General features: G+C 45.7%; 1 protein-coding gene across 8 annotated transcripts in view; it reads left to right on the forward strand.

The window, feature by feature from the left end:
* Positions 1 to 27,261, forward strand: part of STXBP5L (syntaxin binding protein 5L) — a 451,068-nt gene that overhangs the window by 38,354 nt on the left and 385,453 nt on the right. For all 8 annotated transcript variants that reach the window (XM_043512693.1, XM_043512690.1, XM_038378599.2 and 5 more), the window contains exon 2: positions 8,734 to 8,831. In XM_043512693.1, coding sequence (XP_043368628.1) covers positions 8,734 to 8,831 — 98 coding nt within the window. The remainder of the gene's footprint in view (positions 1 to 8,733; positions 8,832 to 27,261) is intronic.

The following is a 27,261-nucleotide window of genomic DNA, read 5'->3' on the forward strand; positions in this document are numbered from 1 at the left end:
CAGATTAAACACATTACTTCTTGCCCTACCTTTAGTGGACACGGAAAACAGTTGATCACCATATTCTTGATAACAGCCCTTAAATTATTTGAAGACTGTTATCAGGCCCCCTCAGACTTCTCTTCTCAAGACTAAACATGCCCAGTTTTTTTTAACCTTTTCTCATACGTGAGTTTTTCTAATCCTTTGATCATTTTTGTTGGTCTTCTCTGGACTCTCTAACTTGTCCACATCTTTCCTAAAGTGTGGTGCCCAGAACTGGACACAGAGCTTCAGCTGAGGCCTCACCCCTACTGAGTAGAGAAGAATAATTACCTCCTATGTCTTACATACGACAGTCCTATTAATACACTCTGCCTCCCCCCCGAATGATATTAGCCTCTTTCTCAACTGTATTATATTGCTGGCTCATATTCAATTTGTGATCCATTGTAACCTCTGATCCTTTTCAGAAGTACTACTGCCTAGTCAGATATTCCCCATTTTGTATTTAGGCATTTGATTTTTTTCTTAAGTGTAGTACTTTGCACTTGTCTATATTGAATTTCATCTTGTTGATTTCAGACCAATTCTTCAATTTGTCAAGGTCGTCTTGAATTCTAATCCTTATCCTCCAAAGTGCTAGCAATCCCTCCCAGCTTGGTTTTGCCCACAGATTTTATAAGGATACGCTCCACTCCATTATCCAAGTAATTAATGAAAATATTGAATAATCCCAGACCCAGGACAAACCCCTGCAGGATCTCACTAGATACATCCTTCCAGTTTGGCTGTGAAGCATTGATAACTACTCTTTGAGTACAATCTTTCAACCAGATTTGCACCCATTTTATAGTAATTTTATCTAGAACACATTTCTCTCGTTTGCTTATGAGAATATCATGTGGGACTGCATCAAAAGCCTTACCGAAACCCAAGATCTGTCACACCTACAGCTCCCCTCACCATCTATTGGGCCAGTAAATTTGTCAAAGAAGGAAATTAGGTTGGTTTGGCATAATTCATAGATTCCTAGAGCCGAAGGGACCATTATGATCATCTAGCCTGACCACCTGTATAATACAGGCTATAGAACTTCCCCAAAATAATTCATAGAGCATATCTTTTAGAAAAAATCCAATCCTGCATCTGAAAAAGTGGGTTTTTTACCCATGAAAGCTTATGCCCAAATAAATCTGTTAGCCTTTAAGGTGCCACCGGACTCCACGTTGTAATCCTGGTTTAAAAATTGTCAGTAATAGAGACTCCACCATGACCCTTGGTAAATTGTTCCAATGATTAGTCTCACAGTTAAAAATGTATACCTTATTTCCTGCCTGAATTTGTCTATCTTCAACTTTCAGCCTTTAGATCTTGTTATATGTTTGTCTGCTAGATTGAAGAGCTCTTTAATAAATATTTGTTCCCTATGCAGGTACTTATAACTTGTAGTCAAGTCACCTCTTAACCTTCTGTTTGTTACCCTTATAGTGATAGACTCCAGGAGCTCAATCTATTTAGTGTATGTCTACACTATGAAATTAGGTCAATTTTATAGAAGTTGATTTTTAGAAATTGATTTTATACAGTCGATTGTGTATGTCCCCACTAAGCGCATTAAGTCGGCGGAGTATGTCCTCAATACCATGGCTAGCATCTACTTATGGAGCTGTGCACTGTGGGTAGCTATCCCAAAGTTCCTTCGGTCTCTGATGCCCATTGGAATTCTTGGTTAAACTCCCAATGCCTGATGGGGCAAAAACATTGTTGAGGGTGGTTTTGGGTACATGTCGTCAGACGCCCCTTCCTCCCTCCATGAAAGCAACGGCAGACAATTGTTTTGTGCCTTTTTTCCTGGGTTACTCATGCAGACGCCCTACCATGGCAAGAATGGAGCCCGCTCAGCTCACCGTCACCGCTGCTGTTGTGAGCATTGTAAACACTTTGCGCATTATCCTGGAGTATGTTCAGAACTGGGCTGAGCATGCCAGTACGTGCTGGCACAAGACGCTAGCACGAGGACGATTGTGATGAGAACAGGGACACAGATGTTCCTGAAAGCACGGGCTGTGGCAATTGGGACATCATGGCGGCAGTGGGGCTGGTTGATGCAGTGGAACGCCAATTCTGGGCCCGGCAAACAAGCACAGGCTGGTGGGACTGCATAGTGTTGCAGGTATGGGATGATTCCGAGTGGCCGTGAAACTTTCACATGCGTAAGGCCACTTTCCTTGAACTTTGTGAGTTGCTTTCCTCCACCCTGACATGCAGGAATACCAAGATGAGAGCTGCCCTGACAGCTGAGAAGCGAGTGGCAATAGCCTGGTGGAAGCTTGCAACGCCTGATTGTTACCGGTCAGTCGGGAATCAGTTTGGAGTGGGCAAGTCTACTGTGGGGACTGCTGTGATCCAAGTAGCTAATGCAATCAGTGATCTTCTGCTAACAAGGGTAGTGACTCTGGGAAATGTGTAGGTCATACTGGATGGCTTTGCTGCAATGGGGTTCCCTAACGGTGGTGGGGCGATAGATGGAATGCATATCCCTATCTTTGCACCGGACCACCTTGCCAACCAGTATGTAAAGCACAAGGGGTACTTCTCAATGGTGCTGCAAGCACTAGTGGATCACAAAGGACGTTTCACCGACATCAGCATGGGATGGCTGGGAAAGGTGCATGACGCTCGCATCTTTAGGAACTCCGGACTGTTCGAGCAGTTGCAAGAAGGGACTTACTTCCCAGACCAGAAAATTACTGTTGGGGACGTTGAAATCCCAGTAGTTATCCTTGGGGACCCAGCCTACCCCTTACTCCCATGGCTCATGAAGCTGTACACAGGTAGCCTGGACAGTAGTAAGGAGCAGTTCAACTATAGGCTGAGCAAGTGCAGAATGGTGGTAGAATGTGCCTTTGGACATTTAAAAGCTCGCTGGTGCTGTTTGCTGACTAGGTTAGACCTCAACACAACCAACATTTCTATTGTTATTGCTGCTTGCTGTGTGCTCCATAATATCTGTGAGAGTAATGGGGAGATGGTTATGGTGGGGTGGGAAGTTGAGGCAAATCGCCTGGCGGCCGATTTTGAGCAGCCAGACATATCAGGGTGATTAGAAGAGCACAGCTACATGTGCTGCACATCAGAGAGGCTTTGAAAACCAGTTTCATGACTGGCCCGGCTACGGTGTGACAGTTGTGTGTTTTTCTCCTTGCTGCAAACCCGCCCCCTTTGTTGATTTTAATTCCCTGTAAGCCAACCACCCTCCCCCCCCTTCGATCACAGCTGGCAAAGGAAATAAAATAACTATTGTTTTGAAACCATGCATTCTTTTTTTATTAATTTTAAAAAAAAGTGAGATAACTGGACAAGATAGCCCGGGTAGGGTGGGGTGCAGGAGGAGGGAAGGACAAGGCCACACTGCTTATTGTAGCCACACTACAAATCAAAACCGTTTGAATGACAGCCTTCTGTTGCTTAGGCCATCCTCTGGAGTGGAGTGGCTGGGTGCCCGGCGCCGGTGCCTCCCCCTTTCCCCCCACCACATTCTTGGGTGTCTGGGTGAGGAGGATATGGAACTTGGGGAGCAGGGCAGGTGGTTATTCAGTGTATGCAGTGGGGGGCTGTGCTCTTGTTGGCTTTCCTGCAGCTCCAATAGACACTTCATCATGTCCGTTTGCTCCCCCATTAGCCTCAGCATCGCCTCCTGCCTCTGCTTTTTGTGCTCACTTAATGCTTTCCTGGCCTCTACCACTGAATGCCTCCATGCATTAAGCTGTGCCCTATCAGTGTGGGAGGACTGCATGAGCTCGGAAAACATGTCATCGCGAATGCAGTTTTTTGCCTTCTAATCTGCGATAACCTCAGGGACGGACATGATGGGGGAGCATAGAAACATTTGCATCTGAGGGAGATAAAAAGGGAGAGTAAAATTTAGATGATACATTTCTGAGAACAAAAGGGAGACTCTTTTTCACAGTGAATCAAGCAATTCACAGCAGACAGCATATGTGCTTTAGGTACAAGGTCGCATTTTGGTTTTATATTGAGCTGGTATGGTGACACATCACAAACGGCTGGGCAACAGAATTCAATTTCCAGGCAGCCATGGGAAACCTTTTGGTACGCAGGGTTGGCTTCTTACCCCTTCATAACATGTGGGAATGGTTTCAAAGTGCAGCACCATTCTTTCCCATGGCAAGCAATGCCGAGTGGGTTTCACATTTAAAAGGAGGGGCTGCGGTTTTTGGGTGGACATACAGCACACTTCCCCCCATGCCGCCACGCTATTCTCTGGGATTATCCCTTCACCCCTTTCCCCGCAGTGTGGCTATTCTCTGGGATGATCCCTTTTAGCCAAGCGCAAACAACCCAGCATGAACGGGGTCCTTTTATTGTTTCCTTACAAAAATTCCCCTATATCAACCAGGTGACCATGAATGATATTGCTCTCCTGAGGCTAACACAGAAAGATAAAGACCGATGTTGCTTGAATGCGTTCAAAACTCGGGACCATTCGCTGCCATGCTTTGTGCTGCAATGATTTCAAACTACTTGCTACTGGCTTGGTGTGGTAAAGTGTCCTACCATGGAGGACGAAATAAGGGAGCCCTCCCCAGAAACCTTCTGCAAAGACTTTCAGAGTACCTCCAGGAGAGCTTCATGGAGATGTTCCTGGAGGATTCCCGCTCCATCCCCAGACACGTTAACAGACTTTTCCAGTAGCTGTACTGTCCGCAAATTCATCCCAATTATTCAGGGCAAATCAAACATTAAACACTATTGCTTTTAAACCCTGTACTTTAGTTACAAATGTGCACTCACCAGAGCTGCCTTCTCCAGCTTCAGGGTCGGGGATCCTGCCTTGGGAAGGTATTGGCTCCAGGGTGATGAAAAGGTCCTGGCTGCTGGGGAGAACGGATTCACCGCTTGCCTGCTGCACATTCTCCAACTCCTCCTCCTCCTCCTCATACACAAAATCCTCCTCCCTGTTGTGTGAGACTCCCCACTTGCAGGTGTCCACAGACAGTGGTGGGATAGTGGTAGGGTCCCCACCTAGAATGCCATGCAGCTGATCATAGAGGTGGAATGTATGGGGCTCTGACCCGGAGGGACCGTTTTCCTCCTTTGTCTTTTGGTAGGCTTGCCTGAGCTCCTTAACTTTCATGCGGCACTGCTGAGTGTCCCTGTTGTATCCTCTCTCCACCATGCCCTGTGCGATTTTGGCATATATATTAGCATTTCTTCTTTTTGATTGGAGTTCGGCCTGCACAGATTCTTCTCCCCACCCAGCAGTCAGATCCAGTGTCTTTCTTTTGGTCCATGCTGGAACTCGTTTGCAATTCTGGGGGGACTGCATGATCACTGTGCTGCTGAGCTTGCCAAGCTGACGAAACAGGACATGAAATTCAAAATTTCTCGGGGCTTTTCCTGTGTATCTGGCTAGTGCATTGGAGTTCAAAATACTGTCCAGAGCAGTCACATTGGAGCACTCTGGGATAACTCCCAGAAGCCAAAACCATCGAATTGCGTCTGCAGTACCCCAGATTTGACCCAGCAAGGTCAATTTTAGCGCTACTCCCCTCGCCCCTTCTGTTCCCCCCTCACTCCTCCCCGCAGCCAGAGGAGCCCCGAGCTGGCCAGAGCCCTGAGACCCCCTCCCTTCCCCCCCCGCGACTGGTGTACTTCAAGAAACTGCTATCTGTGGGAATTTGCTACATCAGATAGCAGTTTTTTACAATCCCTTACATATGAGTAACTGCTACAGGTAGCAAATTCCTACAGGTAGCAGTTTCTCACACCACAGGCAGACTAAATAAAAACTTCCCCTCAAAACCCTGCTACCAGGGCGTCCGGCGACTGCGGCAGCGCCAAGGGAGGCTGAGCCGCCACTGGCCTATTTTACCCGCCACCCATGGGGACTCCTTTCACTAGCACTTCTTGAGACAGGCAATAAACTCCCTTCTTTGTTTAGGAATGATAAAGGCTGTGTCTGCTCAACATGAGGGAAAGGGCTTCTAATCAAGGTACTTTCTCATGCCAAAGAAAAATGGAAGGTGGAGACTGATTTTAGTTTTAAGACTACTAAACTAATTTTGTAAAGTCTCAAAAGTTCATGATCATGATTCTGGCAGCTATAATTTCTTCACTAAATTCAAGGGATTGTTTTTTGGCCCTTGATCTACAATATGCATATTGCCATACAGTGATACATCCATCTCACAGAAAATAAAACACAAATTTTTTACGGACCAGGATAATTTCAATACTGAGTTTTCCCCTTTGGCCTCACCTCAGCTCCAAGAGTGTTTTCAAAGATTCTAACAGTGGTGGCTGCTTACCTTCATTGAGAGACGATTTTAGTATTCCTGTACCTTGATGATTGGCTGTTCATGGGTCAATCTTTTGAAAGAATGCTGTCAGCCACTCAGATGGCTTTTTCTCTGTTCCTGGAATTGAGTCTTCCACTTAATGTAAAAAAAAAATCATGTTGATCTCTACAGAAAATGTAGTTTGTGACCAGGGTTCCAGTGTGGGCCAGCTATGGTCACTCAGTTAGGGTGAACTGCAAAGAATGAGGCAGACAATTCCCATAAAGCTGGTGGATATTCCATACTTAGATTTACCAAGCCAGCATAAAACAGCTTCTTTATTACCTCACTGGTTACTCAGAAGTCCAAACAACACAGTTCTCTTAAAGTGATCCAGCCTCAGGACTCCATCTACCTAAGTCAAATATGATGATTTCTGAAAATCTTATTTCTTCATATAAAAGAAAAGATTCCACCAATCCCAAAGTATCGGACAAGTTACCTCCCAGATTATTGAATATTCCAGATCTTTCCCAAATACAGCTACAGCCAATCCTTATTAACTAAACTAAAATTTATTAAAAAACAAGAGAGAGAGAAAGATCAGTATACATACAGACATGTTTCAGAGTAGCAGCCGTGTTCATTGACGTTTAGATTCATAGCAGAGATGGTGAGCTTTATAGTTGCAAAGAGTTCCTTTAGAATTCAGTTAATAGATTATAGTCCAATGCCCAAATATCACATTCAGGGCTTACCAGCATAAGTGGGACCTCAGTCTTGCGACTCAAATTTCCCCTGAGGAAGCTTGAGATGACAGAATCAGGACCCAAGGATCTTTTATTCAATTTCATGTCCTCTTTGACAAGTTGGGAGTTTCTCTGGGAACAAAAAGGTAATTAGGATGACTTTGAAGGAGGTCCGTCACCGGTACTTAGCTACAGAATTAACATAAGGCAATTTCCTTGTTCCTCCACCATTCACATTAGAATTCAAAGAGATGAATACCAATATATCCCATTTCAGAGGAGCAGCCATGTTAGTCAATATATCCCGTGTTTACAATTCATTTAAATGCTAGGATGTTCTTTTGATTTCTGAACTATTACATTGTCGACCCTACTCATACGTATTTAAATACACAAACATCCCTCCACGTGTCTTTTGAGGATTATTTATGAATGAAAAGTCTGACCCTTTTTACACCATAAAAACACTGGGAATAAAAAGATAATGCTAACAATATGGACACAAACGCAGAACAGGTTTTATAAAATCCTTGACCTTCCAGGCCTCTAGATCCTCTAGCCGGAAAACCCTACAAGAAAATGTTATTGGTACTGGAATGGCTAGAAATGCAAAATATATTTTCTTCTTCTTCAGAAGAGAACTTTTAATTATTAACAACAAAAATAAGCCATGTAGACAGTGCAGAATCATGCTTTCTTCTCATGGTGAAGGAAATTAATTCACAAGAACACATTTTTTGTGGGTGTGGGGGAGGAGAACAAAAGAGCAGCGACAATAGAGAATAATGCCCCAATTCAAAACCTTGGTGGTCCTTGAAAGTTTGATGACAGTTGAGGATTTGTATTGCACAATATTGCAACTCAGGCTGGGATACTGAAAACCAAACAGTTTATTTTGAAGTAATGCTGCCATATACGTTCTTGTGCAGTAATTCTCAACATTTTCCCTACAGGACTATTTTTTTTTCCATACCGTAATCTAGCTGGCACATTTCTCCCACTTGGCAACATCAGAAGGGCAGATTCCTCACCTCCTCCTAAAACATGTTCACAATCTCCAGTTTAAGGACTATGTTGCTATTGTTTCAGTGTGTCTGCAGATTCAGGCATGCATTACTGCATCAGTTTATGCTCAGTTCACTTTTTCAAGTTCATCTCTGCAACTATTAGGACTAGAAACATAATATATTTTAATTAAAGGATAAGAAAAGGAGGATGATTGTGTCCCTCCTGAAAACTGAAGTAGACCCCTACTTTGAGAACTCCTGTTCTAATTCGATTTCCTTTTTGTTGCTCCTGTTTGTGGCAGTGTTTTGAGGCACTATTTCATGTAATGTCATCAGTTGGCATCTAGGGCTGTCTTTGATAGTGTGAAAGAATATAAAGCAAATGAACAACGTGTATCAGTTGTTTTCATTCATACACATTTTTTGTCATTTTCTTTGTTACTCTAAATATGTATAAAATCCAATGATATTACTGGGTAAAATACATAATTTAAAATTGCTTTGATGGAAAATAAACTGTATGGTTGAAAATAGCATATCCTTCAAAATAGCTTTTTTGATAAAATTTGTTATGAACGATACAGTATTGAACAATTTGTAGATTCTACTTGTATGCAGTTGATATGCAATATGTATAATGAATTTAGTGCTACAGGTCCTATACTTTAATTGCGTTTGTTTGCTCTATTTCAGACTGTTCGCCATGGTTTTCCTTATTTGCCCACTGCCTTAGCTTTTGACCCAGTTCAGAAAATTCTGGCTGTGGGGACAAGAACAGGAGCCATTCGAATGTATCCTTTCTTATTCAAAGTCTTTACAGTTTCTGTACTTTCAAAACTGTAGTAACATGAATCAGCTTCATTCCACAAACACTCAGGTAAGATACATTTTATAACGTTTTACTTCACTGTTTGGACTGGAAAAATTATCTGAAAAAAGTTGTAGTTTTTTTTGGTTGTTCTGGAATTAATATTGGTTTATGAATGTGACTAAGGAAGACATTTCACGCATGAATTACTGGCTTATGAATAACACTGGCTAATACATAGTTAATTTTTATGCTCAGTATGTGAAAGTGGAGGGATTAAAAACAAGTATATTAGGTTCCAAACAAGGATACATGTGGAGGAAATTCTTTTCGATATTTTCATTCTTCATGAGTTTTTTCAAAAGTGAATATCCATTTATAAAATTGGGCATTGTTACAATAATATTTTGCCTTGAAGTTTTGATGTTTATAATTTAATATGCATAACTCCTCAACTCTCAGTTGTTAGCCTAGGATCCTTTTGGAATTCATTTTTACAAAAGATTTGGATGACCATGAGCCTCACTGGGAGGGAAAGAGAGAGAACTGGATATCTTTTTTTTAATATAAATTTAATTTTGCAAAATGTTCAGATATCATATTGATGAGTGTGGGAGAAATGTTGCGCTACCGATAGATAAAATGAGACAACCTGTCAACAGAGGGAAAAATTCAATACAAAAGAAATGAAAATTCAAACATGGTCTGATTTTTGAGAATCTAAAAAGTACATTTCAAAGTTCTGAATTACAGGATGTTCCTCTGAACACCTTTCTCAATTTCTCAGGGCCCAAACAGTTCCACCAAACTGGGATACATGTCAATAAAGGAGAGACAAGAAAAACAGTGCAGGAGAGTTAAAATGTTATAGGTTTGATGTATTTAACGAAAGGAATTTTTTTTTGTAACCTCAGTTTACAGGTTCAGCATTTCTGCTGTGAATAATTGGCAATAAGTGAGAACATGAGTGCCCTAGTTCTATGAACACTAACATATAAGCTTAACTACAATCCAAGAGGATTTCAATTTTAAGCTTCTCAATACTTATGCACATTATATACCCCTATAAATCCCAGGTTTAAAACTGAAAGGTATTTTAAGAAGTATGGTCAATTTATTCTATACAGATTCTTCTACTCTCCTCATCACCATAGTGCCTATGAGTCTAGTGACAGCAGAGGCAAGTTGCAAAAAAAGTGAAAACTATTTATTTGGAAACTCAGCCAGTGCCTCACATAACACATTTAGCAACTAGGGCTTTGATTCCTCACATATTAGAGTGCTCTTGTGCTCAATAAATTTTATCCTCAAAGGCCTTGATGTTTTTCCAATATCAGCCTTCCACCAGGACACTAAACCAGTTATATCACAAAGTCTGTGCTGTTGGTGATTCTGCTCTTAATATAACATTATTTACCTCAGTGAAGTAGATAGAATATATCCTATTGAACACATACGTTTCTGGCATGGAAAATCTCTGCATGTTCTGTACTTCTGACAGACCACAGCTCAAATGGTCAAATTGTATTCTGTTATGGAAATACCTACGGAAGGGGACTAGAGCTTTACCTCTGTTGAAGTGGGCTGTAGCCCATGAAAGCTTATGCTCTAATAAATTTGTTAGTCTCTAAGGTGTCACAAGTCCTCCTGTTCTTTTTACCTCTAGGAGTTTCACTCACACAGTCACCTCAGAGCCCTGATTCCTTTGCCCTCCTCTTCCCCCGACCCCAGCAGCCAGGCTTTTTTAGGAGCTGTGCTGCTATTGGCCAGGCACCCTATGGCTACATAAAATTCCTGCTCTAAGGAAAGTGCAGCTGCAGAGCCCAAATTAATGCTTTTTTCAAGCAGTGGTGTAGCTAGGAGAGGAGATTTGGGTGGGCGGGCAATGACAGACTGCAAGCTCAGCTTCTCCCCCAACACCATGCCCTTGTCCTAGCCCTGGGGCCCCCAGAAATGGGTTCATCTGCCGAGCTGATAATGCACATGGAGCGAGGACCCCGCCCTCATGCTCCAATGTGGGTAGCTGCTGGGCTAAAAAAAATTCCCCCCCTTTGGGCTGAAATTCCCCACATTCCTTAAGGCAGAGAGGGGAGATAATAGGCACTGACCCCCTCCACCCCCATTCAGTTGAGCAGAGTCCGCAGGCTACATCTTTGCCCCAACCCCCGCCACAGGGTACCCAGTCAGGGAAACAGGTTCCTTGAGCCTCGCCATCTTGGGAAAAGAGAGAGTTTATCCAGAGAGGGGAGGGAAAACTGGGGTGGGGGGGCTGGACAGGGGAGGGCAAAGGCCAAGGGCCAGAGTAGGGGGGAAGGGGCAGGACTCAGGGGGGGCGAGACATGGGTGAGGCAGCAGAATTGGGGGGCATTGCGGAGCCTGGGACTGGGGTGAAGAGGGATTGGGGGGTGCAGGAGGGATCCGGGGCCCTGGGGAGGGGGGGCAGGAGAGATTGGGGGGCCTGTCTCTCCCACCCTTTCCAGCTGGCCCTTACCGCTCAGCAGGCACCAGAAGATGAGGCTGCCCCATGTGCACAAGCTAGAGTTCTGCCCGCCTCTCTCAACTGTGGCTCGGTCTCTGTCTGCCCAGCCAGGCGTGTCCCTCTGTCCTGCCGGCACCGCTGTGTCTGTGCGACCTGCACTACACACTGCTGCCCCGGTGTTTAGTGCCCTGCCCATGCCCAGCCCAGTCATGTGCCTAGGCGCACAGACTGGCTTCGCTCCGGCCCCAGCGCTAGCCCCACCCAGACCTGCCTGCACAAGGCACCCTCCCACACACACTTGGGACGACTCCCTCCCTCACTCCCAACCTGTGGATTTGGATGGCTCCAGCCCTGCCCACACTTCGTCCTGAATTTCAGGTGCCTGAGTGTTGCTCCAGGCCACTGTGGCAGCACTACACCTCTGCTCAGATTTGGGTGGGCCTGGATGCTAAGTGGGTGGGCTGCAGCTCACCTAGCCCTACCTTTTGGCTATGCCCCTACTTTCAAGTAGCATTAAATTAAGCCTGGATATCCTCTATCACAGGAAGGGAAGATTTTGTGGAGAAGAGCTCTGCCCCCATCCTTACTCAACCCTGCAGTTATCTGTCGAGGGGCTTTCAAAGGAAGGAGGGGAACAATGCTGCTGAAGTGGCACTTCTTTCTATACCTTTCCAGACCAATCTGCTAGCTTAGAGTCCCCTCCGTTCATGGAAAATTTAATAATTCGATTATCTGAATCAATCAATAGCATCACCCAAGTTTCTTTACCTATGTGTAATTAGAGAGAAAATAATATACTCTTGTTCATTTCTAAATCTCTTGTTAAAATACCCTAGTGTTTGAATATTCCTAGTATTCTTCTGACATGAATGTGCCTAATATTCCTATGACAGCTATTGAATATGAGGACAGATGTATTAAATCAATGCCATTTTTAAATTATGGGAACATTAGAGGAGTGCTAGAGCATCTGAATTTTTTAAAAAGTATGTTCATTTTCTCCTCTTACAATGTTCACATGGTTAGTCATTTTAAGCCAAATTTATTACAATCATTTGTTTCTGGGCTAAAACCTGTTATGCCTTCTTCAACATTTTAAAAACTGATTTATTGTTACCCTCCTGAAAATTGAATTTATAATAGAGAGACTTTTAAAATATCAAAAAAATGAGCAGGTTTTAATGACTTTCTATCTTACACATTCTTCTTTGTAAAGTGCTTCTAGTGGGTCAGCACATAGTGTCCTGAAACTGATTAGTGTTAGATAATTATAGAATGGAGGAATCACTTCAATATACCTTGCTGTTGCTTTTGTAGTCTCTGCTGTTGGTGCCACTGAACAGTCTTGGTGATGGTACAAGAAGGACAATTTGGCCATCATGAAGAAAATCAATTCAATACCAGCCTCTGACTAGACTGGATTACTGATTATTTATATTGTGGTATCTCCCAAAGGACCCAACTAAGATCAGGATCCTGTTTTATTAGACAACACAAACACATAGGAAGACAGAGTTACTCTCCAAAATGCTTACAGGGGTCATGGAATGATTCTGCCTTTGACCAAGGCAAATCATGTGGTGGTAATATTGATTTTCTTTCCAGCAAAGAAACTATTCTGTGGCCCTAAACTCTTAAAGGTAGATCCAGAAACTCTGACACAAGCTAGAACAAGGTGCTACAGTACATGATTTCTCTATGATACTAAATTAGGGACCTAGATAGAAATTAGACATGCATATGGAAGAGGTGAATTTTTCTGTGCATTTTCCATAGGAAATATTGAGACAAGAGGCAGAACAATAATGTGATAGAATTGACAAGAATAAGCAGTTCCTTATGTCCTTAGGGATATCAAAGTTAATGATACCTTGTGTTTTACAACATAGTTAAGTATTAGTCATTTAAAGTTATTCATATGGACTCTAGCCCATTAATTCCAGAATATCTTTCAGGAACAAAGGGGTTGGGAATGAAAATCAGTGGTTTCTGGGAGGAGGAGGAGGAGCAGCAAGGGAACAAGAGCAGTGGGCAAGGCAAGATGGAGAACTGGATGAATAGGCAGGAGAAAACAGAAGAACTGGATCTGATGGGCCCATCTATTGAAGATGGAGAGACCTTTGTGCAAATATTGATTAAATGAAAGGAAAATCAGGGACAATAACTTCAGGTCCATACTCCAATCTGAAAAAGTACAGAATGGCTTGGTTTCTTATTAAAGTTCAAAAATATGTTTCTTAATCATATCTTTTCTTAATTCTATACTTACAGAAAGACTAAAATATTTGTTATCATAATGGGGACTTAATAGCAATCATTGTAGTTACATTAGCAAAATAATTGTCTTTCTAGCCACCTATTTTAAAATGCCCATATCTTTTCAAGTGAAATTTTTCGTGTGTGCTTCACTAGACTGTGGTGCCTATCTCACACATTGATTTAAATTTGTGCTTAGTTATACAGTGTGCAAAATAAGGATATTAATACCCATCTTTGTAAAGCATTTTGAGAGCTACAGTTAAATGTTATATAACTGCAAAGCATTGTTAGACCTGTTATACAGACGGGAACACTGATTCAAAGAAAGGTTGAATAAAGTAGCTGAGTGACAGTGAAAGATAGTGGGTTGGATCTCAGATGAAAGATTTGGGTTTGTGTCTTCGTTTGACAATTATTTGCTGTCTGACCTTGACCTTCTTGTATTCTCCACTTGTAAAATGGGGATATTAATACTTGTCCTACAGGGTTAATTAATGTGAGGGTTAATTGGGATTGTTTGTACAGCTCTTTTGAAAAAAATAAGGCTCTGTATAAGTAATTATTATCTGCTGTACCTCCAATAGTATGGAGGAACAGTGAGCACTGCATAGAGGAGAACAAATAGTGCCTCCTCTATTTTAGATTATATAATCTGGTGGTTAGGGCAACCGCCAGGCAGATGGGAGTCTCAGGGTCCAGTCTCCTTGCTCTAATGATTAGCATGCTGGATCACCTTCTTAGGTGCCTATCTCGCCACAATCATTGACTAGGGAGCCAAGGCACCTCATTCAGGCTTTGTGGATTGCAGTGTTGTTCAGAGATTTTCTAGTTAGCGTAAAAGTTAGGTATATTGCAAAGCTCAGCATTGCAACACCAAAGTCGCTTTGTAGGTCCTGGCCTTAGTAAACAATTCTGTTGCACAAGAATCATAGAAGATTAGGGTTGGAAGAGACTCAGGAGGTCATCTATCTAACTCCCTGCTCAAAGCAGCAAAGAAGAGAGAGATCAAGCTCATTCTTTCTTAGATCTGTTTGCTACCATGAATAAAACACATAATAGTGTATTTGTGACCCTGAAGTTAGGAGCTATGTCTCTGAATGCTCACAGGGAACAGATCTGTTGAGTAAGATGGTTCATTTTCAGCAATAAGGTGACAGGCTGAACATTAGTGGGCGATTGGTGCACATTTCAATTGTGTTTCAACCACCCAAGCAGTGAACCAATACAGGCATTGGAGTGAAACTCATCGATTTATTCTTTCTTTCTTTTTTAAAATCACTTTGAAATGAAATTGTCAATATACAAGAATGAAAAAGATATTGCAAGATTTAAGAATAGATTTACTCACACAAATAAATCTGATTAAAACCAGAGAGTCAGTTTTCATTTTCATCTGCATTTTCACAAGGCCTGTTATGAATATGGTTATGTGCACACACACAGTTGATTTGTACACATATTAATTCTGTGCATTTTCGTGCATGTAACTGAACTCACCTACTGTTGAAAATCTGGCCAAAAGTGTTCATTCACTCTTTTTAAGTAAATGGGTTAAACTCTGCTTTCAGTTAAACAAAACCATTTAATGTCACCTTCAACTGGAGTTTATCCATATAAGTGACAACAAAATTTGGCCTAGCATTTGTGATTAAAACCTACTCTTCAGGGAAAAATGCTTCTTATATATCCAGAAATATCACATAAAAAGGTGGTAAACTGGAGAACAGTATCTGCAGCATTTTAAGCAATGATGCCAACTACATTTAGAATCCATGTAGGTGAAATAAATTCTTCTTTGAGTGCTTGCCATATGTGTATTTTGTTCTAGGATGTGCATGTGCCTGAAATTGGAGTTTTTGCTAGCAGCGTTCATTCGGTCTGTATATGTGCCATGACTAACCTTATGCCATGTACCAAGGTTATGAAAGACAGTGTTGGTAAATTGTATAGTCAGTTGCTTAACCACACTTTGTTTTGTTATGAAATATACTGAAGAGATCAAATAACCAACGTCAGTCTTGTTTACTACTATGAGCCAAAAATAATATAGCATAGGAAAACAGTTCTAGAAAAATGATTAAAGGTCTAGAAAACATGACCTATGAGGGAAAACAGAAAAAATTGGGTTTGTTTAGTCTGGAGAAGAGAAGACAGGGAGGGGACAAGATAACAGCTTTCAAGTACATAAAAGGTTGTTGTTACAAGGAGGAGGGAGAAAAATTGTTGTTCTTAACCTCTGAGGTTAGGACAAGAAGCAATGGGCTTAAATTGCAGCAAGGGCGGTTTAGGTTGGACATTAGGAAAAACTTCCTGTCAGAGTGGTTAAACACTGGAATAAATTGCCTAGGGAAGTTGTGGAATTTCCATCATTGGGGATTTTTAAGAGCAGGTTGGACAAACACCTGTCAGGGATGGTCTAGATAATACTTAGTCCTGCCTTGAGTGCAGGGGATTGGACTAGATGACCTTTCGAGGTCCCTTCCAGTTCTATGATACCAGTCTCCATGAAGCCATCTCATGCAGTGTTGTTACATTCACCTTACAACTAGGGTGACCAGATGTCCCATTTTTAAAGGGACAGTCCCATTTTTTGGACTTTTTCTTATATAGGCGTCTATTACCCTGCACCCCTGTCCCATTTTTTCACATTTGCTATCTCGTCACCCTACCTTACATAGAAGTTGTGCTCCCAAAGTTACATTCCTAAATCCATCTTTTTGAACCCAATCTGTTTATAAATACAAGGTACTGTGTACATCAACTGAAACTACATTTAACCAATCCGTTTTCTACCTTGTTTTTCTGTGCATAGTGTACTGTGTAGCTCTTTGTTCTGAAAACATGCATTCCAAATTCCAAAGGGCATGAAGGCACCTCCTGGGTTTGTACTAGGGTAGAGCAATCGTATGTCTTGTCCTCTTCTTTTTGGACATTCCAGTACAGGTCTGTGAGAATAATCTGTTGCTGTGGTAAAATAATCAAATGTCCTGATCCTGACAATTTTGCTATGTGCTTAAACCAAAGCTTACTTCAACTAACACAAAGCATTAGGGTATACTTAGCACAAGAAAACTAGATTATAGTAAAGGGATGGGCCAGTGTAGGCTATATAATTACTATAAAATTTGTGCTTAATACATACTATTATACATATGGTGTAGATAATTCCTATTAATATGATGTATTAATAAGTGGCATATATTGGTCAACAGTGGTGTGGGACCAATCACCTCTCTAGTTCTTTCTCACCACTCTTGGTCTGACACCTAGCCCTTTAGTATCTGCACTCCTTTAGCTTATCTTTGATGGGCATTTCTGCAAATAGTATACAGTAAAAGCTGTGTTATCCAGCTCTGTACCAACCAGAAAGCTCTATAAACTGGCATTTCTGATCGTCATAGAAAGTCCGGTTGGTGCGGGGCCAGCAGACTCCTTATTTCGCTCCCCAGAAGCAGCGACATGTCCCTGCTGCTCCTAGGCAGAGGAACGGCCACGCGGGAGCTGGGGGTTGGGACATGGGGGCGGTGCGGACACAGGCTCTGGGAGGGAGTTTAGGTGCGGGGTGGCAGATCCGGGGGTGGCTCTCCGCAAATGGTGACCAGTCCCTGCGGCCCCTAGGCAGAAGTGTGGCTGGGCGGCTCTGCATGCTGCACCCGCCCCAGCGCTGGCTCCGCAGCTCCCATTGGCCAGGAACCGCGGTCAATGGGAGCTGCGGGGGCGATGCCTGTAGACGGGGGCAGCATGCACAGAGCTACCTAGCTGCGCTTCCACCTAGGGGCCACCGGGACTGGTCCTTGCTTGCAGGGAGCTGCCCAAGGTGAGCACCCCCTGGATCCGGCACCCCGCACCCTCTCCCGCACCAAACTCACTCCCTCTTAGTTAACTGGAATTTTTTACTTACTGGCACCTCCCATTCCTCCAACATGACGGATAGAAAAGCTTTTACTGTATATAGTTTTAGTGTAGATGTTATTGTCCACTGGCACTTGTTCTTCCTCGTATATAGAATAGGTAATTTAAATATAGTGGGTGGCCAAAGGGGGTGCGGTGGAGTCTTTATAATGGAAACCATTTATACTTTGGCTGAGAAATAATGTTTCATAGTAGCACTATAAGACCATATCTTGTTGTTTTATGAATCTAAATATATAAGAATGAATATATGAATCTATCTATCTATCTATCTATCTATATAAGGGCTGTCAAGCGATTAAAAAAATTAACTGTGATTAAAAAATTAATAATGTTTTAAACAATATTTTGTTAATAGAATACCATTTATTTAAATATTATTGGATGTTTTCTACATTTTCAAATATATTGATTTCAATTACAACACTGAATACAAAGTGTACAGTGCTCACTTTTATTTATTTTTGATTATAAGTATTTACATTGTAAAAAACCCCAAAAGAAATAGTAGTTTTCATTTCACCTCATACAAGTGCTGTAGTGCAATCTCTTTATCATGATAGTTGAATTTACAAATATAGAATTATGTACAAAAAAAACTGCATTCAAAAAAAAAATGTAAAACTTTAGAGAGTACAAGTCCACTCAGTCCAATTTCTTGTTCAGCCAATAGCTCAGACAAACACGTTTAGTTAAAATTTGCAGGAGATAATGCTGCGCACTTCTTGTTTTCAGTGTCTCCTGAAAGTGAGAACAGGCGTTTGCATGGCACTGTTGTAGCTGGCGTCGCAAGATAGTTACATGCCAGATATATATGTCCCTTCATGCTTCAACCACCATTCCAGAGGACATGTGTCCATGATGATTATGGGTTCTGCTTGATAACGCTCCAAAGCAGAGCGGACCGATGCATGTTTATTTTCATCATCTCAGTCAGATGCCACTAGCAGAAGGTTGATTTTCTTTTTTTGGTCATTCGGGTTCTGTAGTTTCCGCATCTGAGTTGCTCTTTTAAGACTTCTGAAAACATGCTCCACACCTCATCCCTCTCAGATTTTGGACAGCACTTCAGATTCTTAAATCTTGGGTTGAGTGCTGTAGCTATTTTTAGAAATCTCACATTGGTACCTTCTTTGCGTTTTGTCAAATCTGCTTTGAAAAGTGTTCTTAAAATGAACATGTGCTGGGTAATCATCCAAGACTGCCATAACATGAAATATATGGCAGAATGCGGGTAAAACAGAACAGAAGACATACAATTCTCCCCCAAGAAGTTCAGTCACAAATTTAATTAATGCATTATTTTTTTAATAAGCGTCATCAGCATGGAAGCATGTCTTCTGGAACGGTGGCCAAAGCATGAAGGGGCATATGAATGTTTAGCATATCTGGCACATAAATACCTTGCAATGCCTGCTACAAAAGTGCCACGTGAACACCTGTTCTCACTTTCAGGTAACATTGTAAATAAGAAGCAGGCAGCAATATCTGCCGTAAATGTAAACAAACTTGTTTGTCTGAGCAATTGGCTGAACAAGAAGTAGGACTGAGTGGACTTGTAGACTCCAAAGTTTTACATTGTTTTGTTTTTCAATGCAACTATGTAACAAAAAAAATCTACATTCGTAAGTTACACTTTCACGATAAAGAGATTACACTATAGTACTTGCATGAGGTGAATTGAAAAATACTATTTCTTTTATCATTTTTATAGTGCAAATATTTGTAATAAAAATAATATAAAGTGAGCATTGTACACATTTTTGTACTCTGTGTTGTAACAGAAATCAATATTTTTGAAAATATAGAAAAAAATCCAAATATTTAATTTCAATTAGTGTTCTATTGTTTAACAGTGTGACTAATCACAATTAATTTTTTTAATCGCAATTAATTTGAGTTAATCGCTTGAGTTAACTGTGATTAATCAACAGACCTAATATGAAATCATCAGCATTAATCTTGCCTAGGGAGCAGGAAACTGCAAGTTTGAGTCAATCAAAGGATTGATTGGAACACTGCAAGTAACAGCTCCAGCACACCCAACAGCACTAAAACTTCTTACAAACTCTCCCCACCCCCCCAATCAGCTACAACAACGTAATATCAAAACAGGACAACAGCTTAGCACAAAGATAACGATATAGTACCACTTATGGGCAAAGGTGTTGTCTATGCAATATTACAATATCATTGCATGGGATAAGGTGAGTTTTTTTTCCATGGAACTTGTGGGTGACTGGGATACAATGGAGGACCTGTACAGTCAGACAGCCTTTATTTCCAGCCATTCTTGCATAGATTGTCCCCACAGACTGATGATGTCAGAATCCTCTGTTAGCGCTGCAAGGTTGAATGAGGTACAACAATGGGTCTCAACCTTTCCAGACTACTTTACCCCTTTCAGGAGTCTGATTTGTCTTGTGTACCCCAAGTTTCACTTCACTTAAAAACTACGCTTACAAAATTGGACATAAAAATAAAAAAGTGTCACAACACACTAAAAATTGCTTACTTTCTCATTTATAACATCTAATTATAAAATAAATTATTTTTAATATAAATATTGTACTTAAATTTCAGTGTATAGTATATAGAGCAGTATAAACAAGTCATTGTCCATTTGAAATTTTAGTTTGTAGTGACTTTGCTAGTGTTTTTATGTAGCCTGTTGTAAAACTAGGCAAATATCTAGATGAGTTGATATAGCCCCTGGAAGAGCTCTGCGTACCCCCGGTGGAGAACCACTGAGGTAAACAATGTCACAGAGATTAACGGTCTTCCCTGGGTCCCCACCATCTCCCTGACCCTTCCCCACATACAGATTTGAAAGCCTATGGAAGGGCTTCCATGTGGTTAAGGAAAGGGAGGGAACAATGCTTTTGAGTTGGCACCCCTTGCTTCCACATGCTCAGACTACTGGGTGTTCCTCCATTTTTCATGCAGGGACCCCAATCTCTATGGCATCTGTAACACATATTGCAACCCCAGGCAATATTTTTGGGGACCATCATATTACATTTATGAATGGTTTATATATGATTGTATTCTACTCCAGGGGGGAGGGTTATCACAGCTCCTCCAGGAACTAAAACTGTGGGGGGGGGAGGGAGAGGAAGTTACCCCAGGATTTTAAACACCAGCAGAGAAGCACCACCCCCTGAGGTGGTCTGTATATAGTGATTCAGACTGGGTTTTCCAGAGACTAGGAGACAAAGACAGTGTTTTTGATATAAATGAATGAGCTTGAATTGACCCATGGACTTTCTTTTGATTCAACAAATTGACAGGACCTTTGGTCTTAGGGAGACCCAACTCTTGCTGAAGGGTTGGAAAGGCTGACACCTACCAGAGTCCTATAGAGCAGGTGGGGTAGAACTCTGGTAAGCTTTTAGTAAGTCTGTACGAACTTTTATTGTTTATATATGGAATATATATTTTGTGATTTTTTTAAAAAAAATCTTAAGAATAAATGTACTTTGCTGTGTAGGAACTTGTAACTGCTGCCAATACACTGGTCATAGTCCTCAGAGAGAAAGCAACACATAGGAGCTGGTTGTTATCCCCATCAAGCCAGTCTGCCCATCACAATGTAAGGTGGGGACAAGCAGCCTTAAAACCCCCCTTCAAAAGGGAGTGGGAAAAGGGTCCCTTCCCAGAGACAGGTGATGGCTGGAGTCCTGAGACCTGGCTGGACATCCTGGAGTGGACCAGAGAGGGGGTGTGGGATATAGGTGAAGCTACCCTGAAACTGTGACAGAACCCCATTCAGCATCATTTCCCGGTTTGATACACTGCCTTTTACAGTATTATTACCCTTAAGCCAGCTTTCAGTCCACACAACATACATGCTTGTATACAATTAAATTTGACATTACGCTTTTCTCAAATCTAAGCATGTTACATCTACTGTGCTCCCTTAAACCACCAATTCAGTAATCTTATCAAAAAGAAAGCATCTCTAGTTTGTTTAGCAAGAACAGCTCTCATGGTTCCTTTATTCTCTAGGGATCAAAGTCTAAAGTCTTTACTAAGGGATAGATTGTGGCTTTTCTGTATATTTGGACATGAAAGTAGATTGACCAGTGGTCTGATCTGGTGTGGCATTTCCTATGCTTTTAACAATTTGACTCCAGTACTAGCAGGTACTACACTATGGCATTCAGTTAAAGGGACAACCTTAAAAATTTACAGCACCTAGCAGTCCCAAGTCTCATGGAAACTCTCTGCCTTATGTATAGGCAGGCTACATAAATAGATTGCACTGAATTAGGGCCAAAGAACTGGTATCAACACTGAATTGAAAGCCATTAGAAATAAGTGGTCATTACACCTGTATAAATTCTACTTTAAGGCTACAGGTGTAACGCACATGCTTTTATACTATAGCTTTCAATATTTTTAAGTCTAAAGAGGGGGAGCAGGAAGGGATCAATTGGTATCACCTGTATTTCTGTCCATGTGCACATATTGTGAGTACTGGGGTAGGTGGGCTTATCTCAACTGTGACAGGGCAAGGACAGATGGCTATGGAAGAGTAGTCTTATTGAGATCCGGGAAGTGGGCGGGCGAAGCCCGTCCACTGCTAAAGGATCCCCCCCAGCCTAAAAGGGGGATCCACAGGACCTAGATGCCCAAAAAATTCCGGGGGACAACTAATAAAATAACAGGGATAGGAGTGCGGTCAAAGGGTCAAACGAAGGGAACCGGACGGGGACACCGAGCAGAGAACCCCGGACAGCGCCCACTGCTCCTCAAAGGCATCAAGGGAGTCAGAGGACGCCGCCCAGAGGAACTCTGCCCGGATACGTGAACGGACCGAGGATCGGAAATAGGCCCCACAGTCACAGGAGACTCCATCGGCCAACCTCCTCACTCTGGTTTTGTAGATGGCCATTTTAGCTAGGGCCAGGAGGAGGGTGACCAGGAGATCCCGTGACTTTGTGGGGCCACGGATAGGGAGTGCATAAATGAGAAGGTGAGGGGAGAAGTGCAGCCAAAAACGTAATAAAATATTAGTGAGGAGCCGGAATAGGAGCTGCAGCCTGGCACACTCCAGGTATACATGTGCCAGGGTATCCCTCACGCTGAAAAAGGGGCAGGTGTCTGGGATTGAAGTGAACCGAGCCAAGTACACGCCCGTGCTCACGGCTCCGTGAAGGAGCTGCCAACTGACATCCCGGGCGGGCCTTGGAACTAAGGTGGAATATAGGCTGGCCCACCGGGGCTCCTCACCCTCCAAAGGTGGCAGGAGGTCCCGCCATTTTGTATCGGGGCGGGACACGAGGGTGCGGGCGTGAAGGGTGTGGAGCACGAGCGTGTAGAGATGTTTTCTTGGCGTGGTTTGAAAGCAGACCGGCTGCATCTCGTGCAGCTGGCTTCTAGTGAAGGGGTCGGTTGGGTCCACGGGGCAGGGGTCCAATTAAAAGGTCCGGTGGGCCTGGGGTAACGGGTGGGCGGGGCGTGCCCTCGTGCAGGACCCGGTCAAGATGAACCCGAGCAGCGGGCGGCAAAGCGGCTTTCACCTCCTGAAGTATGCGCCGGGGAGTACAAGGTCTGGAAAGCCCCATGCGCTGAGCGAGCATCAGGGGATCCAGCCAGTCTCCCCGGTCATAGTCCAGGAGGTCTCCGACTCTTGTGACCACTGCCAGGACCAAACTCTGGCGCACCGAGCGGGACTCCGCCACCTGCAAACGGAGCTGGGGGTTGTGTAGCAGGGACTCCGCGAGGAGATCTGTCCCCTCGGTGGCCGCCACGGGCCTGGTCGTTGTAAAGAGTTTCCAGGTCCAGAGGAGGTCCTGGTAGAAGACCGGCAGCCCGGAGACGTCTCGCGGAAGACCTTTCGGATGGAGATAAAGGAGCTGCCGGTCGTATCGGAGCCCTCGGAAGCGGCGCAGGAAGGCATGCGCCAGTATGCTCCACGCCGGACTACCTGCAACATAAAGGAGCCTCTGCAGGGTCTGGAGGCGGAAGACATGGACCTGAGTAAGCAGACATTTTAGGCCCTGCCCTCCCTCCTCCAGAGGTAGATGAAGAACCCCTGCAGGGACCCAGTGCAGTCCTGACCAAAAGAACTCCAGAATCGATGTCCGAAGGTTGGCCAGGAAAGCCGGGGCCGGGACCAGGGTGTTGAGCCGGTACCAGAGCATGGACAGGACTAGTTGATTAAGCACTAGTGCTCTCCCTCGAAGGGAGAGGCACCGGAGTAGTCCTGTCCATTTCCGAAGCCGCTCTATCACCCCACCCTCTAAATTCTGCCAGTTCTCCGGCAGAGAGGGATGCGTGGCGGAAAGGTAAATGCCCAGATAGAACAGCGGACCCGTGCTCCACCGGATGGCCTGAAGCGCGGGTGGGAGGGAGCTCGCCTGCCGCCAGTTCCCTACCACCAAGCCAGAGCTCTTGACCCAGTTGACCCGCGCGGAGGAGGCTGCTGAATAGATGGCCTGGCAAGCCTCCACTCGCACCAAGTCTCCCGGGTCCTGGACCATGAGGAGCACGTCATCAGCGTACGCCGACAGGACCAGCCGCAGCTCCGGCTCCCGCAGCACCAACCCTGTCAACCTTCTTCGGAGGAGACGGAGGAAGGGCTCGATCGCCAGAGCGTACAGCTGGCCTGAGAGGGGGCACCCCTGCCGTACTCCTCACCCGAAGCTGACCGGTTCGGTCAGGGTCCAGTTGAACCTTACCAGACACTCTGCGGAAGCGTACAGCACCTGGAGAAAATTCACAAACCTGGCTCCGAATCCAAACGCCTGCAGAGTGCTCAGGAGATACCCGTGATCCACCCTGTCGAACGCCTTCTCCTGATCTATGTCACGCCGCTGCCCTCGCCAGGCCAGCCAGAACTCCCGGAAGGACGCCACGAAGCCCACATCCTCCAGCAAGCTGTTGTTAAAATGCCAATAGGCCGGCCCCGGCCTCTCCGCGCAGAGGGAGGCTGTCACGGTGGCTATGTGATGGTCAGAAAATGGGGCCGGCCGGATGCTGGAGGAGTGGGCTCGTGTAAGATGAAAGCGTGATAAATAAATGCGGTCCAACCGGGAGTGGCGCGACCGATGGGCCTCCACCCGGACAAAGGTGAACGTGGAAGTGTCATCCGGGTGGTGGTCGCGCCAGACGTCCACCAGGGAGTGGTGTTCGACTATCTCCTGGAGGACGGCCACGGCGGCCGGGCTCTGCTCGGTTCCCGAGCGGTCCCGTTCCTCAAGGGTGATGTTAAAGTCCCCTCCCAGGACCAGGCACTCCTGAGGATCCAAGGTGCCGAGGAAGGCGGATGCCTGCTGATAGAATTGCAGCCGCTCTGGGCTCGCTGCTGGGGCATAGATGTTGACGAGGTTGACTACGAGCCCCTCCATTTGGACCCGGAGGTGCAGCAGGCGACCCGGCACAGCCTCGGCGACCCCCAGCACCTCGGGCCGTAGGTCGGGGGAGAACAGGGTCGCCACTCCACCCGTATGAACTGTGAGGTGGCTAAAGTAGACCCTGTCTCCCCAATCCAGCCGCCAGCTGTCTTCGGCGGTCGGATCCGTATGGGTCTCCTGCAGGAAAACCACAGAGTACCTCCTCTCTCGAAGGAAGGAGAGCACCTGGGACCTGCGGAGACCCATCTTACAGCCACGGGTGTTCAATGTTGCGATGGTAAAGGGTGCCATGAGGAGGGCTGGGGGGGATCCTCGCCGGCAGGAATGCTCGTGGCTCCCGGCGGGCCGCGTAGCAGTCCGTGACCCACCCCGTAGGTGAGTAAGGAGTCACGGAAGTGGCGGACCCGCTGGTAGGCCGCGGCGCCCTGTCTCCCGGTCCTTTTCCCCTCCCCCATGAGGGCCCTTGCGGCCCGGAGGATTTGATTAAAGTTCCCCCATCGCTGGAGGGCAAGCTGGACTTTGTTGCGGGAGCCACGGACGTCTTCTAGGAACTCCCGCAACTCCTCTCGCAGCGCATGGGGGGCTGGGGTTATGGTCTGGTTGCTTCCCGATGGGGCCCTTGGTACAGCCCCCTGGCCCAGCGGGACGGGCAGACAGGGTGCGGACCCCCGACGGGGCTCTTGATGGGTTGACCTGAATGCTGGGGCGATAGGGGGCGGCAGAGGGAGGATAGCAGCCCCTGGTGGGTCGGGACGGGCAAACACAAAGGCCATTCCCTGGGAGTCATCTGTTGGAAAGGGGAAGGAGACTGTCCCAGGGGTGGCAATAATATCTCGGGAGGTGGGCGGGAGAAGGGCAGGGGCAGGGGTAGAGGTGAGATTCTGGGTCGGGAGAGGGCTCTCACCGATGCCGGGCGCAAGCTGTCTGGTGGATTTGGCAGCCACGGCATCAGGAGGTGGACTTTCTTCTGTAGGGTCCTCTCCCGGAAAGGAGGTCGAATGCTCCTCACCAGCGAGGGATGCCCCTGGTGGCTCAGTTCCAGCCGCGTGGCACTGGCCGTCGCCTCAACTGGCTCGGTGGCTCTCAGCAGGGTGCCTTCTGCAGCCGGGTTGATGGAGGAGTCCAGGGGCTCCTCGGAGGTGGGAGCAGAAGCGACGGTTAGGGGGAGGGAGTATGGGGAAAGGGGGGCTGGAAAGAAGTCACCCAGATCGAGGCCCGCTGGCATAGGATCGTCCTCCCCCTGGGTGACCGGGGTCAGACCCAGGGCCTCGATCTCCTCATATATAGAGGGGAAATTATTTTCCGCTACCCCAGGATTCTCCCCGCCGGCACCTGACGCGATGGTTACTTTGGGGCACACTGGGGTTTCAGATGGTGCCTCGGGGGTCTTGGAGGGGAGGGACTCCCGTGGAGGGGAGATACCGCCTTCCAGTGCTGCCACGTCTTCCCCAGCCGGCTCTGGTGGGTGGAACACACCCGTGGGTAGAGCGGAAGGCTCGGCATCGGTGCCCCCCTTCCTGGTCTTCCGGGGGGCCTCCGCATCAGATGGGAGGAGCGGAGCTCGAGCCTTCCGCTTGCCCCGCTTCCCCTGGACTAGGGCCCAGCCCTCCATGGCATCATCCGGGGGCTGGCTAGCAGGGGTTGTGTCAGGGGGCAGAGGCAATGGCTCAGGGACTCGAGGGGGTAACGGTGGGGCAGCACAAGGGAGGGAAGATTCCCCTTGGGGCGGGTCCTCTCCCATGCAGGGCGGTGTACCTGCCGCACCCTCCTCCACAGGCCTCACCAGATTGCAAACAGCGGGGGAGGGGTTCTCCTGCTCGTTTGGGCATAGTGGGGGAGGTACCCCTTGGGCCCGAGCGGGAGCAATGGTGGACTGGGAAGGAGGAGGGGCAGTTTCGGGTGCCGGGCAGCCAGGGGCGTCGGCGATGACGGGGCCGGTGTCCTGCCGGGGCTCGGGTGTCCTGGATGCCCCTCCTTCCCGGGCCAGGGGGCAGTCCCTCCGGACGTGCCCCATCGCCCGGCAGAGGTAGCACCGGGCCTCCCCCGTGGAATAATGCATCCGGTAACGGGCCCCCTGGTAGGGGACTAGGAAGGACCCCTCGAGTGCCTCTCCGTCGCGCGCCGCCGGCAGCAGTTGAAGCTGCACTTGCCGGCGGAACGAGAGGACGTGACGGAGGGCGGGGTCTTTGCAGCCCAACGGGAGAGGGCTGATGACAGAGATGGGCTTTCCCAAGGTAGAAAGGGTGGGTAACAGGGCGGCATTGGGCAGAAAGGGAGGGACGGAGGTCAGGACCAGGCGGACGCCCAGGTCCTCTAGCGGCTCTAAGGGGACGAACACGCCCCCCACCGCCAGGCCCTTCTCCACCGCCTCCTGGGCGGCAGCCTCTGATGCTAAGAAGAAG

The sequence above is a fragment of the Dermochelys coriacea genome, chromosome 1, assembly GCF_009764565.3.
Source record: "Dermochelys coriacea isolate rDerCor1 chromosome 1, rDerCor1.pri.v4, whole genome shotgun sequence".
NCBI classification, from domain to species: Eukaryota; Metazoa; Chordata; order Testudines; family Dermochelyidae; genus Dermochelys; species Dermochelys coriacea.